The sequence below is a fragment of the Neovison vison genome, chromosome 11 (genome assembly GCF_020171115.1).
Source record: "Neovison vison isolate M4711 chromosome 11, ASM_NN_V1, whole genome shotgun sequence".
Lineage (NCBI taxonomy): Eukaryota > Metazoa > Chordata > Mammalia > Carnivora > Mustelidae > Neogale > Neogale vison.
Window position 1 is genome coordinate 109,432,305 of NC_058101.1, and position 13,877 is coordinate 109,446,181.

Below are 13,877 nucleotides of genomic sequence, written 5' to 3' on the forward strand. Positions count from 1 at the left end.
CCCATGAATGTTATTCAAAAGAAAGTAGAAGCAGCTATATTCATATCAGATAAGGAAGACTTCAGAGGAAAAACGTTACCAGAACAGAGAGGAACATAATGATAGAAGAGTCAATCCACCAGGAAGATAACAGCAATCCAAAAGGTGTATATATTTGCCAAAAGAGCTGTAAAACATACGAAGCAATGGGCGCCTGGGTGGCTAAGTCGTTAAGTGTCTGCGTTCAGCTCAGATCATGATCCCAGGGTTCTAAGATCGAGCCTTGCATTGCTCTGCAGGAAGCCTGCTTCTCCCTCTCTCTCTACCCCCTGCTTTTGTTCCCTCTTTAGCTGTGTCTCTCTCTGTCAAATAGATAAATAAAATCTTTTAAAAAATAAAAATAAAAATAAAATTTTAAAAAAGTGAGCAAAAACTTACAGAACTAAAAGGAGAAACAGACAAATCCACCATTATTGTTGGAGATGTCAATACACTGTTCTCAACAACTGACAAAACAATCAAATATTCTCTTTGTTAAGAATATAGCAAACTAGGGCACCTGGGTGGCTCAGTGGGTTAAGGCCTCTGCCTTCGGCTCAGGTCATGATCCCAGAGTCCTGGGATTGAGCCCCGCGTCGGGCTCTCTGCTCAGCGAGGAGCCTGCTTCTTCCCCTCTCTCTGTCTGCCTCTCTGCCTACTTGTGATCTCTGTCAAATAAATAAATAAAATCTTGAAAAAAAAAAAAATACAGCAAACTCAGTTCCACTACCAACAACCAAAAGGATCTAAGTGACATTTCAAGAACACTTCACTCAGTAATAGTAGAATATACCTTCTTTTCAGTATTCATGGAACATATACCAAAATACGCCAATGATTTCTTGAACAAATTCCTTAGCTAATATCACAATATACAAAACCAAAACTTGTTTTTAATTTTTTTTTATATTGTTTTAAAAAAGATTTTATTTATTCATTTCAGAGAGCAAGAGAGAGCACAAGCAGGGTGAAGGGCCAGAGGGTGACACAGACTCCCTGAGCAGGGAGCTTGATGAGGGACTCGATCCTGGGACTCCAGGATCATGACTTGAGCTGAAGGTAGATGCTTAACTGAGTCACCCAGCGCCTAGACGTTGTTCTTTATATAAAATATTTTAGGGCTGATGGAACTTAAAGGTATTAACTTTTTAACATTGATTTTTGCCTACATCCCATATGATATTTTTAAGTTTTTTTTGAAGAGAGAGACTCTCAAAAGCAGACTCTGCTGAGTGTGGAGCCCCATGCAAGGCTCGATCTCATGACCTGGAGATCACGACCCAAGCGGAAATCAAGAGTTGAACGTTCAACTGACTGAACCCTCCTGTGCCCCATGATACATTTATTATTCTAGTGAGAATCTTCTGGAAATATTTTCAAGTAAAAGTAATCCTGTATCCTTCATAAACTAATTTCTAATGCTTTTAAAACTCAAAGCCACCATTTATTACTATTATGTATTTAATGTCAACCATATGTTGATAAATCTCATATAATAGAAGAAATGCTTACCAGACCCCATGAGAGCACAAATCAGGACCATGGAATTATATTTGATTTCAGGAGCACTTCTCTCTTCTGCTAGCAGTCTGTGTAAAATCTGTACAAGTTTAGCATTTTCTAGATCTTTCTCAGCAGTGCCTAGAATATGAAACAAAGTATCCGTTATATCCACTGTTTATGAACCTGGTGCAATGTGGCTAAACACTCACTCCTTTTCTATAACTGACCATATAAAACAAAAGGAACTGATAAATAATGATGACCTAGAGATAGAATATTAAATTCATACCCTGCTAAAATAGAGTTAAATTTCAGCAGATATTATAGTTCAAGCTTAAAATTTAATATTAAAATATTCCTTTTAATATGAGGAAATTAAAAAATCTTTATTATGGAAAAAGTTAAACATATACAACAGCAGACAATATTATATAATGATACGCTATTTACTATTATCTTAAAAAGTTATGGTCAATCTTGTTTCATCCATCTCTAGTTTCATTCACCTACTCTTACCTGTCCCAAAATATTTTGGAGCAAATCCTAAAAAATGACAGTTTCTTCCTTACGTATTTCAGTATGTATTTTCAAGAGACAAAGACTCTTAATGCAATTCCTATCGAAATCCCAGAGGATTTTCTGTAGAAAATCTGTAAGTTTATACTAATATTTATATGGAAAGCCACCTGTTCTATTTCCTAGAACAAGTAAATAATCTTGATAAAAAAGAAATAAAATGAGCATCCATTCCTGATTAAAACGCTTCAAAGTATAGGGATAGAGGGAACATTCCTGAACCTCATCAAATCTATCTATGAAAGACCCACAGCAAATATCATCCTCAATGGGAAAAAGCTTGCAGCCTTCCCATTGAGATCAGAAACAAGACAAGGATGCCCACTTTCACCACTCTTGTTCAACATAGTATTAGAAGTCCTAGCAACAGCAATCAGACAACAGAGAGAAATAAAAGGTATCCAAATTGGTAATGAAGAAGTCAAACTCTCTCTTCGCAGATGACATGATTCTTTATATGGAAAACCCAAAAGACTCCACCCCCAAACTACTAGAACTCATACAGCAATTCAGCAACGTGGCAGGATACAAAGTCAATGTGCAGAAATCAGTGGCTTTCTTATACACTAACAATGAAAATACAGAAAGGGAAATTAGAGAATCGATTCCATTTACTATAGCACCAAGAACCATAAGATACCTGGGAATAAACCTAACCAAAGAGGTAAAGGATCTGTACTTGAGGAACTACAGAACACTCATGAAAGAAATTGAAGAAGACACAAACAGATGGAAGACCATTCCATGCTCTTGGATCGGAAGAATAAACATTGTTAAAATGTCTATACTGCCTAGAGCAATCTATACTTTTAATGCCATTCCGATCAAAATTCCACCGGCATTCTTCAAAGAGCTGGAGCAAATAATCCTAAAATTTGTATGGAATCAGAAGAGACCCCGAATCGCTAAGGAAATGTTGAAAAACAAAAATAAAGCTGGCGGCATCACGTTACCTGATTTCAAGCTTTATTACAAAGCTGTGATCACCAAGACAGCATGGTACTGGCATAAAAACAGACACATAGACCAGTGGAACAGAGTAGAGAGCCCAGATATGGACCCTCAACTCTATGGTCAATTAATCTTCGACAGAACAGGAAAAAATATACAGTGGAAAAAAGACAGTCTCTTCAATAAATGGTGCTGGGAAAACTGGACAGCTATATGTAGAAGAATGAAACTCGACCATTCTCTTACACCGTACACAAAGATAAACTCAAAATGGATAAAAGACCTCAACGTGAGACAGGAATCCATCAGAATCCTACAGGAGAACATAGGCAGTAATCTCTTTGATATCAGCCACAGCAACTTCTTTCAAGATACGTCTCCAAAGGCAAAGGAAACAAAAGCGAAAATAAACTTTTGGGACTTCATCAAAATCAAAAGCTTCTGCACAGCAAAGGAAACAGTCAACAAAGCAAAGAGGCAACCCACGGAATGGGAGACGATATTTGCAAATGACAGTACAGACAAAAGGTTGATATCCAGGATCTATAATGAACTCCTCAAACTCAACACACACGAAACAGGCAAACACATCAAAAAATGGGCAGAAGATATGAACAGACACTTCTCCAATCAAGACATACAAATGGCTATCAGACACATGAAAATATGTTCATCATCATTAGCCCTCAGGGAGATTCAAATTAAAACCACATTGAGATATCACCTTACACCAGTTAGAATGGCCAAAATTAACAAAACAGGAAACAACATGTGTTGGAGAGGATGTGGAGAAAGGGGAACCCTCTTACACTGTTGGTGGGAATGCAAGTTGGTGCAGCCTCTTTGGAGAACAGTGTGGAGATTCCTCAAGAAATTAAAAATAGAGCTTCCCTATGACCCTGCAATTGTACTCCTGGGTATTTACCCCAAAGACACAGATGTCGTGAAAAGAAGGGCCATCTGTACCCCAATGTTTATAGCAGCAATGGCCACGGTCGCCAAACTATGGAAAGAACCAAGATGCCCTTCAACGGATGAATGGATAAGGAAGATGTGGTCCATATACACTATGGAGTATTATGCCTCCATCAGAAAGGATGAATACCCAACTTTTGTAGCAACATGGACGGGACTGGAAGAGATTATGCTGAGTGAAATAAGTCAAGCAGAGAGAGTCAATTATCATATGGTTTCACTTATTTGTGGAGCATAACAAATAGCATGGAGGACAAGGGGCATTAGAGAGGAGAAGGGAATTTGGGTAAATTGGAAGGGAGGTGAACCATGAGAGACTATGGACTCTGAATAACAATCTGAGGGGTTTGAAGTGGCGGGGGGGGGTGGGAGGTTGGGGTACCAGGTGGTGGGTATTATAGAGGGCACGGCTTGCATGGAGCCACTGGGTGTAATGAAAAAATAATGAATAATGTTTTTCTGAAAATAAATAAATTGGAAAAAAAAAAAGAAATAAAATGGGAGGAATTCTACCTGATATTAAGGCTCTCCATATTAGTAGTTATCAAGAGTGTGATATTGGTAGACAGAGATTTGAACAGAGAACCCCAGAAATAGACCTATACATATATGTTCAAATGATTTTTAACAAAGGTACAAAATCAATTCAGTAGGGGAAAGACAGACTCTTCAACAAACAGCATTGGCAATTAGACCTCCACAGGTCCCCCCCACAAAATTGCTGACATAAACCACACAATTTATACAGATATTAACTCAAAGCAGATTACAGACTTAAGTGTAAAATGTAAAACTATAAAACTTCTAAAATATATAAAGAATTTTCAACTCAACAGTTAAAAAATTAGAAAATGAGCAAACATTATCCATAGGTATTTCACCAAAGAATATATACAGATGGTAAAAAGTCAGCAACATCTTTTCATATGCTTACCATTAGAAAAACAGAAAAAACATAATGAGATATCCCTACACAGCTATCAGTGGCTACAATAAAAAATAGAGTCAATACCAAATATTTGTTGAGAATGTGGAGAAAACTAGAGCCCTCATACAGTGCTGTTGGGAATGTAAAATGGTACAGCCATTCTGGAAAACAGTTTGACAGTTTCTTTAAAAATTAAACATATAGTTACCATACAACCCAGCAACTGCACTCCTAGGCATTTATCCAGAAAAATGAAAATTTATGCTCACATAAAAACCTACACATGAATATTTATAGCATTTATTTATTTTTAAAAGCCCCAATGTGGAATCAGCCCAGATGTTTTTTGACAGGAATGGTCAAACAAACTCTGGTATGTACAAACCATGGAACACTTCAGCAATTAAAAAAAAAAAATTGATACACAAAGCCAATCAGATGACTGTTAAGGAAATTAAGGAAGACAATCCCAAAAGGTCACATCCCATATGATTCCATATATATATATATATATGAAATATATGAAATATATATATGGAATCATATGGGATGTGACCTTTTGGGATTATATATTTATATATATATATTTGGGATATATATACACACACACACGTGTGCGTGTGTTTATTTTATATATATATATATGTATGGAATCATATGGTATGTGACCTTTTGGTATTATATAAAATCTATATCTATAGATATATATTATATATATAGATATCTATCTATATATATTATTATATATTATATATAGATTATATATCTATATAGATATATATGTGTATGTGTATATATATACACATACACGTGTGTATGTGTATATATATGTATGGAATCATATGGTATGTGACCTTTTGGGATTATATATATATATATATCCCAAATATATACATATATACACACACACACAACATACACACACATATGTGTATGTGTGTGTGTATAACATTTTAGAAAAGAAGGGCAGATTAGTGGTTTCCAGGGATGAGAACAGGTAAGGGGCAGGAGAAGGAGGGAGGTGACCAGTATGGTTATAAATGGAGGGACCCCTATGGTGCTAAACTACCAGTATCTTGACTATGGTGGCTGATACACAAACCTACATATCCCAAAAATGAAAACAAGTAAAACTAGGAAATCTGAATAAGACTGGTAAATTTTATATCAATAGCTGAAATATTACTTATAGTTTTGCAAAATGTTACCAGTGGGAGAAACTAGGTAAAGTATAAAAGGGATCTCTATTTTTTAAAATGGCATGTGAATCTACAATTATTAAAAATAAAAAAAATAGTCTTAAAAATGATGCTTTAATACTATTATCGAGGCACCTGGGTTGGCTCAGTGGGTTAAAGCCTCTGTCTTTGGCTCTGGTCATGATTCCGGAGTCCTAGGATTGAGCCCCCAGCATTGGGCTCTCTGCTCAGCAGTGAGCCTGCTTCCCTGCCTCTCTCTCTCTGCCTGCCTCTCTGCCTACTTGTGATCTCTGTCTGTCAAATAAATAAATAAAATCTTAAAAAAAAATACTATTATAATACAAAAAATTTATAATTCCTTAATATCGAATATTCTATAACAAAACAAGACTGGAAAAATATGGTTTTCAAGTTGTGTTGTGTATTAAAAAGATAGTATGGGCTTATTTTTATATCTTAAGCCCAAGGAGCCTAGGGTTTGAAACCATAGCTAACAATAAAAAAAAAAAAGTATGTTTCAAATTTTATATAGTTGTATGGTAAGGGGACCAGATTGAGGCAAATGTTTAGCTATCAGGAAGCTGATGAAATTACACCTTGTTTGGAAGATACTGGCACAAAACCAGATTCACCCCAGGCTGGGTCATCAAGCATATTCTGAAACTGCCCCATTACTTTAAACCACTTAAAACCAGCCCGTGAACCCAGTTTGGTACAGAATGTCCTCACAAACTCCCACCCCTTATCATAGCTCTCTCCATGATGTCTGGACTTCTAGGCTGACTCTACTCAAACCACGTGTGAGGTCATGGCTAATCCAGGCCCCAAAGTGACCTCCAAAGCATTTCTAACTATAGGCCAAAGTCACTGTGAATCAGCATATATTTTCTTGGAGTCTTTCATCTTTAAAATTCAGAAAAATTTTACATCCTACTAGTACCTATGATTTTTAAAAAATTGTTTTAAAATTCAAAACCCTTTAAGACAAAAATGCAAATCTCTCATACCTAAAATCTGAGTAAATGTGAAACTAGAGAAAGATCTACCATGTTTATCTTTTGGCTTCCTGGTACAGAGGTTGGAGGGTCCACTTGCTGCTCTATGAGAATTAAGGACTAAATCATCAGTGGGAATTAAGAAGTCATCAGTTAACAGTATTTACCTAAATGGCTTTTAACTAGACAGGACAGACCTACTAAGTCTATAGTCCTCCTTTGTGGGGCAGTCTCAGGCCTTAACCACAGGATGTGTGATTGACTGTCCCTAGCTGACTGGATCAGAGGTTGGTTCCTGGGACAAAGGTTACTATCCGTAAGAGCTAGATGCCTATGAACTCCCTTCTCAAGAAGAATTCTGACCAACAGGGATGCTATATGCTAGAAAGATACCAAATGAATTCTTAAACTCTGCTTCTGAGGAGTTTTGAATATAAAACACAGATGACACAGATGGTGAGAATTTAGAATGAGGGCAATGCTATAGAGCAACATGGTGACAGAAGGAGATAAGCAAGAGAGAGATTCAGTAGTAGAGATGGAAGAGGTGGTCTGGGTCACTGGAAGGGTAGCATACTCTAAACCTGCTGTTGTATTCTAAATACAGTTTCATTTCTCCCTGACAATATTTTCTTTGTTTATTAAGTGACTATAACTTGAAATAACATTTAAGACTGAAGCTCTAAAAAGAGTCAAGCACTGACCTAAAAATGTTACCAAAAGCAAAGGCTGAGGTGGCAATCTATAGAATGTGATCTCCTATATACTTAGCTATAGGTGCAGACACATGCTGGTAAAATGCTTCTAGTTAAGGTTTTGTCGACTTCTGTTCCACTCCTGTGCTTCATTTCATCCAAGATAAAAATAGGAGAAAATAAGTTTGACACTGGGGTACTTACCCAACTCTAAAGCTGCTATTAGTGCCAAAGCAACAAGGGCTTCATTTTGCATTATTACATGTTCACTAGTTGCCATGGTAACTAGATGCTTGATGCCACCACTCTGTACAATGGTTTTAATTACATCCTGCAATAAATATCACAGAGTTAGAAACTTTAATTTTAAACATAAAGAAACTGCATTATAGTCAGTCAATTCATTGTTAAATTGAATGGTTTTCTGACAGTGTCCTGTATGAATCATTACATTTAACCATAATTTTTTTCATCACAGAAGAAAAGGAAAAAGCTTTTAGCTTTAAATAAATTCATCAAAAGATGACAACTTAAATTACCTAAGTGAAAAAGACCACTGCAGTTCATAGCAAGGAATAGAGAGTCCCAGAAGCAACCAGTCAAAAAAATAAGTGTGACTGCCTCAAATGTCGACTTACCACAGGATCAAAAAAAAGAGAGTAAGATTAAGAATAACAACAACAACAAAGTTCTTCTTTTCAAATTATTATAGCACCAGGCAGTTGTTTTCCAGATGATCAAGGTAAAGTTTCATTTATGTTTTTTAGCTTTTACCCCTTTGTTGGATCTGACAAAACGTGGATTACATGTCAAGGGACTTGAGAGGAACTTCAGATTGTCTTCCTCATTTCTCATGGCATCTACAGCTGTCTTCTTCAATGGCAGAGTAGACCATGGGTTCCAGATTGAAAAACACCAGTGCCAACATTGACTAAGCAAATTACTGAACCTGTCTGCATTTCGTGACTTTATCTATAATACTGGAATAGTGTTATCATTGGTTTTTGTGATAATTACAAAGTTATTACATGAAAAACCAATGTAAGAATATATGGCAAGACAAAAGTTAGATTTTTTTTAAATGGCACATTTATTTCTAGTATTCATTTTTGTTTTTATCTCAGTTTTGTTTCCTAAAAACTCTTGGATTAAATGTGATTTAGTAGAAAGTCTCAATTACAGAATTTTTAGAGTAATTTTCTTTGTTCTCACTACTTTTAGTAATTTAAGTGGATATTAAGTAGCCTGCATTAGCTTCAACAGTATAAAACTAACTGTAATTAGAAATATTTTTCAAATTAATTTGCTAAAATGTTTGAAGAGGGGTTTCCGTTATGCTTCTACCTTATATAAATTCTCAAGAAAACTATTTATAGACAGTATCTTTGCTTTGAGCCCAAACGCATTTAGAGATCAAATATTCTAAATCATCTAAACTCAGTCCTAGTACTGAGTTTTTATGGTGGCTATATTCTGGCATTTAAGTAGCCTTTTACCATTACCTTCTTTTATTAACTGAGAGACTGTCTTTTAAAGCCCTTTCTAACAAAAAGAAAGCCTCCCAATGTACTTGGTGGCCACTTTATTTGAAACTTAAAATTTGTAAAGAATTTTATAAAAATCACAAAGGAGCTTCTTGAGTAAAGAAGACAAGAGGGAGGTTCATAGATACATATGCAGTCACTTAATGAAGGTTCTTGGACTGGCATTTCATCCTTTATTTTGTGGTTCACCCCGGAGAGTCCACTGTAGTAGAAGGAGAGGCAGATAATAAATGAAGAAGGAAACTGTGTATCAGAAGTGAGTAGCTCCCTATAAGTTCAAGCATAGCTCATTTACCATCTCATTTTATTTGTTTTATTTTTATTTTTATTTTAGAGAGAGAGAGTGCACAAGCAGAGGGAGAAGTACAGAGAGAATCTCAAGCAGGCTCCATGCAGAGTGTAGAGCCTGACATGAGGCTTGATCTCACAACTCTGAGATCACGGCCTGAGCCAAAATCAAGAGTCACATGCTTAACTGAGTTATCCAGGAGCCCCTCCATCCACTTTTTTGAACAGAAAACAGAGTATTGCTTTTTAAAGTGCCTGCTCGCTCTCCTCCTACTTCAGTAAATGTTTATTGAATAGCTCCTCTAGGAAGTTGCTTTGCCTGACAAAATGGAAGGTAAAAGACAAATGAAGCCTTGTTCTTGTGCTGTATGACAAAAGAGATTAATACCGATAGCTACCCTCTATGGAGCAACAAGTACACACTGGACATTATACTGGGTAGTTTACAGACCTTAGATATTCTTATCCTCCCAGAAAATCCCCTCATTTAGTTAACAGATGAAAAAACTGAAGCTCAGATTAAGTTATGAAATCTGTCCAAAGTTGGTAACGAAGTGGTAAAAAAGTCAAGACTCAAATCTAGGCAGGTTGCTTATCACTTTCTGGTTCCTAATCACTGTGGTCTACGCAAAAGTATATGTACTAAATTCATCACTAGTGTCATACATAGCTAGTCACAATGTGCTCTGCAGAGGCTCTATGAATGTATTTTAAAGTTATATTTTAAACTTCAAGAAATTAGGGGGAAAAAAGGATATTAGCACCACTCCACAGAGCAAAGTTCATCTAGAGAATTATAAATAATTTTAACCAATACACATCTAAAATTAACCTAGAGAGTTTAACTTTTCTGAAACCATTTCATTTATTAGACTGGAGAAATATACAGGAAGACATTTTTCTGGGTAATCCTTCTAAGCCCTAAGTGCATCTGCAAAATCTCCAAAAATTTTGGACATACTTTATAATTCTTTACAAAGGTTTAAATGATGTATTTTTTTGCAATCCTATTTCGTAAGGCGTTTTCTTATAGAAAGTTAAATTTTGGTACATACTTAACTAAGGCAAATTATGTATGTAAGAGTTTCACATATTTAGCTTTTACGGTCAATTTGCCCTTAATAATTGAGATAATCCAGCTAAAACTTTGCTGAAAACTGTATAATATTGATTACAATGTAATGTTCTGAAGTAGGCTTAAATTCAAGATAATCAGTTGATAGCCACTGAATCACCTAACAAAAACCTTCTCGACTTTGTATCATCAAAGACTACTTCCCAGCACAGGAAATCAGATGTTAGATGTATGAGCGAATGCCGAAATAAATTCTGTTTCATTAAGTTTTTAGCTTGATAACTGAAGAATGTTTTACCCTTAAAGGAGGAAGGAGAGTGCCTTGACAGGAAGCAATTTTTATATTCGTACTGTAGAAGCAAACCGTACTTTTCTGTTTTTGTTGTCTACAATCAGAAGGTCCAGCTAGTTGCTCAAGAGTCCTAGCCTAGGGCACTCTTTCGAGGGAAGATGTGAATTTACCTCTTGGCACAAGCACAGGAATACACTGTATATGGCTGGGATGACTAAGCGAGTGTGAAACCTTGTGAGTCAGTGCAAATTTTTAGAGGGCTGGACTCTAAGACAGAATTCAGTGTGACTTTAAAAGGAGTAGGATCTTCAAAGTTTAAAAATAACACAAGGAGAGAACTGTAATTCCCAACAGTTGGTTAAGGATCTACAAGAATGTGACTCACTTGTGCCTAGTGTTTAAAAGCTTCTTCCAGGGCAGGATTCTCTGAAGTATGTCCAGTGGAATGTATTTGATAGATGCAACTTGCAGAAACCCATTGTCTGATAGTTTGGGGATCAGTGGAGTAAACAGAGTTACGGTTTTTTTTAGAGTAGTACTAATGTGTGCTGTGAGTTCCAAAGGCAAGGAAAGGGAATGAACTACTTCCTAACTAATCTGATCATACAGCCTTCTCTCTTTGTGCAGTGTTTTTTAGGGTTATTATTCAATGGAACATATTCTGAGAACTGCTTTGATTCTCAAAAGGTATCACTGATTCTACTTTAATGTTTGTGAAATTTAAAAATAATTTAACAGTTCTGATTTGGAGCTCACACAAGGAACACGCCTTATGTTCTGATCATTAAAGTATGCAAATCAGGGCTCCTAATGCTGCTTAGGAGCAGTATACACTTAACTGTAGGGAACATATACAACAAAAAAACAAAAAGCCTGGCCTGCAGGACTGAACTGTAAATATACAGTTACAATGTGACCATGAAGTTAAAATTATCATCAAACTGTATCATTTCAAATTGCTTTTTTGTTACACACACACAAACACACCCCTAGAAAGGTGCAATGCCCCGTTTCCCTGGTCTTTTCAAAACACCTACATGATGACGATGCTTAATGGGTACTTGAAAGCTTTTATTTTCTGGTGGGGGGAATGGGGGTATTGATGAGGGACAGGGAAATCTGTGATAAATATTAACAGAAAAGCCTCAAAACCCTCAAATCTCAATTAATATAGCAATTGAACAGTTTTGGCTCCAAGATTTGGTTAAGAAGTTGTGATGCATTTTCCCAAGGGCATAAGTGAAATGCCCGAAGTTTCACTTTAGAAAACAGGTTACAGAAAAATAAAAGGCATATAATATAGATAATAAATCAGCTGCTAACCTGCTGGCCTGGGTTCCCAACACTGTAATCCTTATAATAGTTTATTTGCTCATTCATGTATTCATTCACTCAACAAACAGGTTAGCAACCACATGTCAGTCACATCGTAGGCTGGACACCGCTCTGAGAATGGATTTCCTCCAGCTTTGTGAGTTTAGAGCATCACATACTATCTTGATATCATTTAATTTCTTAATATCATTAGCTAGCTTGGTCAGTGCCTGGTCCACAGAAGATGTCTGACACTGAGTATAGTGGTAACACCAGCAACATTTACAACGACTCCACTTACTGAGTGCTTCCTAAGTCCCAGGTACCATTTGAGCACTTTGAATATGTGATCTCATTGAATCATTCTCACAAAACTTTCAGGTAGATACTAGTCCAGGTTTAATATACTGAGATACTGGGATGTGAAAGACCTGACCAAGTAAATGGTGGAGATAAAATCTGAACTCAACTGTTTCATTCTAAAGCCTTATGGAATTAACTATTATGGAATAGAACTAAATACAAAAAGCTCAATCTTCAACTTTTTCAGGGTTGTGGATCACAGGCATCCCTCATTTTACTGTGTTTCACTTCACTGTGTTTCACAGATACTGCGTTTTATACAAATTGAAGGTCTGTGCAACCCTGTGTCAAGTAAGTCTATCAGCGCCATTTTCCCAGAAACATTTGCTCACTTTATGTCTGTATGACATGTTGGTAATTCTCACAAAGTTTCAAACTTTTCTCCATTACTCTGTTTGTTATGGTGATCTGTGATCAGTGATGATAACTCTGAAAGCTCACTGAAAATGGTTAGCATTTTTTAGCAATCAAGTATTTTTTAATTAAGGTATCCAAATTATTATATTAAACATAATGCTACTGCACACTTAACAGACTACAATATAATGTAAACACAACTTTTATATGCATTAGGAAACCAAAAAATTCATTTGACTCACTTTTTTGCAATTTTCGCTTTATCACAGTGGTCTGGAACAGAAACTATGATACCTCTGAGGTCTATCTGTAATATATTTATATATAAATATGTAAAATGCAAGCTTATGATATAGGATCTATGATATGGAATTTCCAAAAGGCCACTTAGATGTTTTTTAATGGACAGTTTTCTCTGGAACTTACTTTTGATTTACTGTGTCGTATGAGGGCAGACAGCAGTCTGTTGGACTCCCCCATCACACCAGCATGATCTTTGGCTTCACACCATTCTACCAAACGCTCCACTAATTTAACATTCTTTCCCAGTTGTTCAGCAGCTTCTGCTATAGGAAAGAAGTCAAACCACAAAGGAAACAATCACTGATAGGCAACCAACTGAAATAACTGGTGAAGATGTAAGACTGTGAAAGAAATTTATATATATATATATATGTATATATATATACACACACACACACACACACACGCACATATATGTAATTGTACAACACAATGATCTTATTAAGCAAGAACTGCAAATACTCCGTATCTGATGGACTATTTAGCTTTTTCTACAAAGCT

At 36.1% G+C, this 13,877-nt stretch overlaps 1 protein-coding gene across 4 annotated transcripts in view; it reads right to left on the reverse strand.

Annotated features, from left to right (window-relative positions):
* RAP1GDS1 (Rap1 GTPase-GDP dissociation stimulator 1) overlaps positions 1–13,877 on the reverse strand; it is a 156,035-nt gene that overhangs the window by 5,597 nt on the left and 136,561 nt on the right. For 3 of the 4 annotated variants that reach the window (XM_044224440.1, XM_044224441.1, XM_044224438.1), the window contains 3 exons: positions 13,500–13,639; positions 8,045–8,171; positions 1,531–1,659 (listed from right to left, as the gene is read on the reverse strand). In XM_044224440.1, the coding sequence (XP_044080375.1) occupies positions 1,531–1,659; positions 8,045–8,171; positions 13,500–13,639 (396 nt within the window). The remainder of the gene's footprint in view (positions 1–1,530; positions 1,660–8,044; positions 8,172–13,499; positions 13,640–13,877) is intronic. The other variant, XM_044224439.1, reaches the window with a different exon arrangement.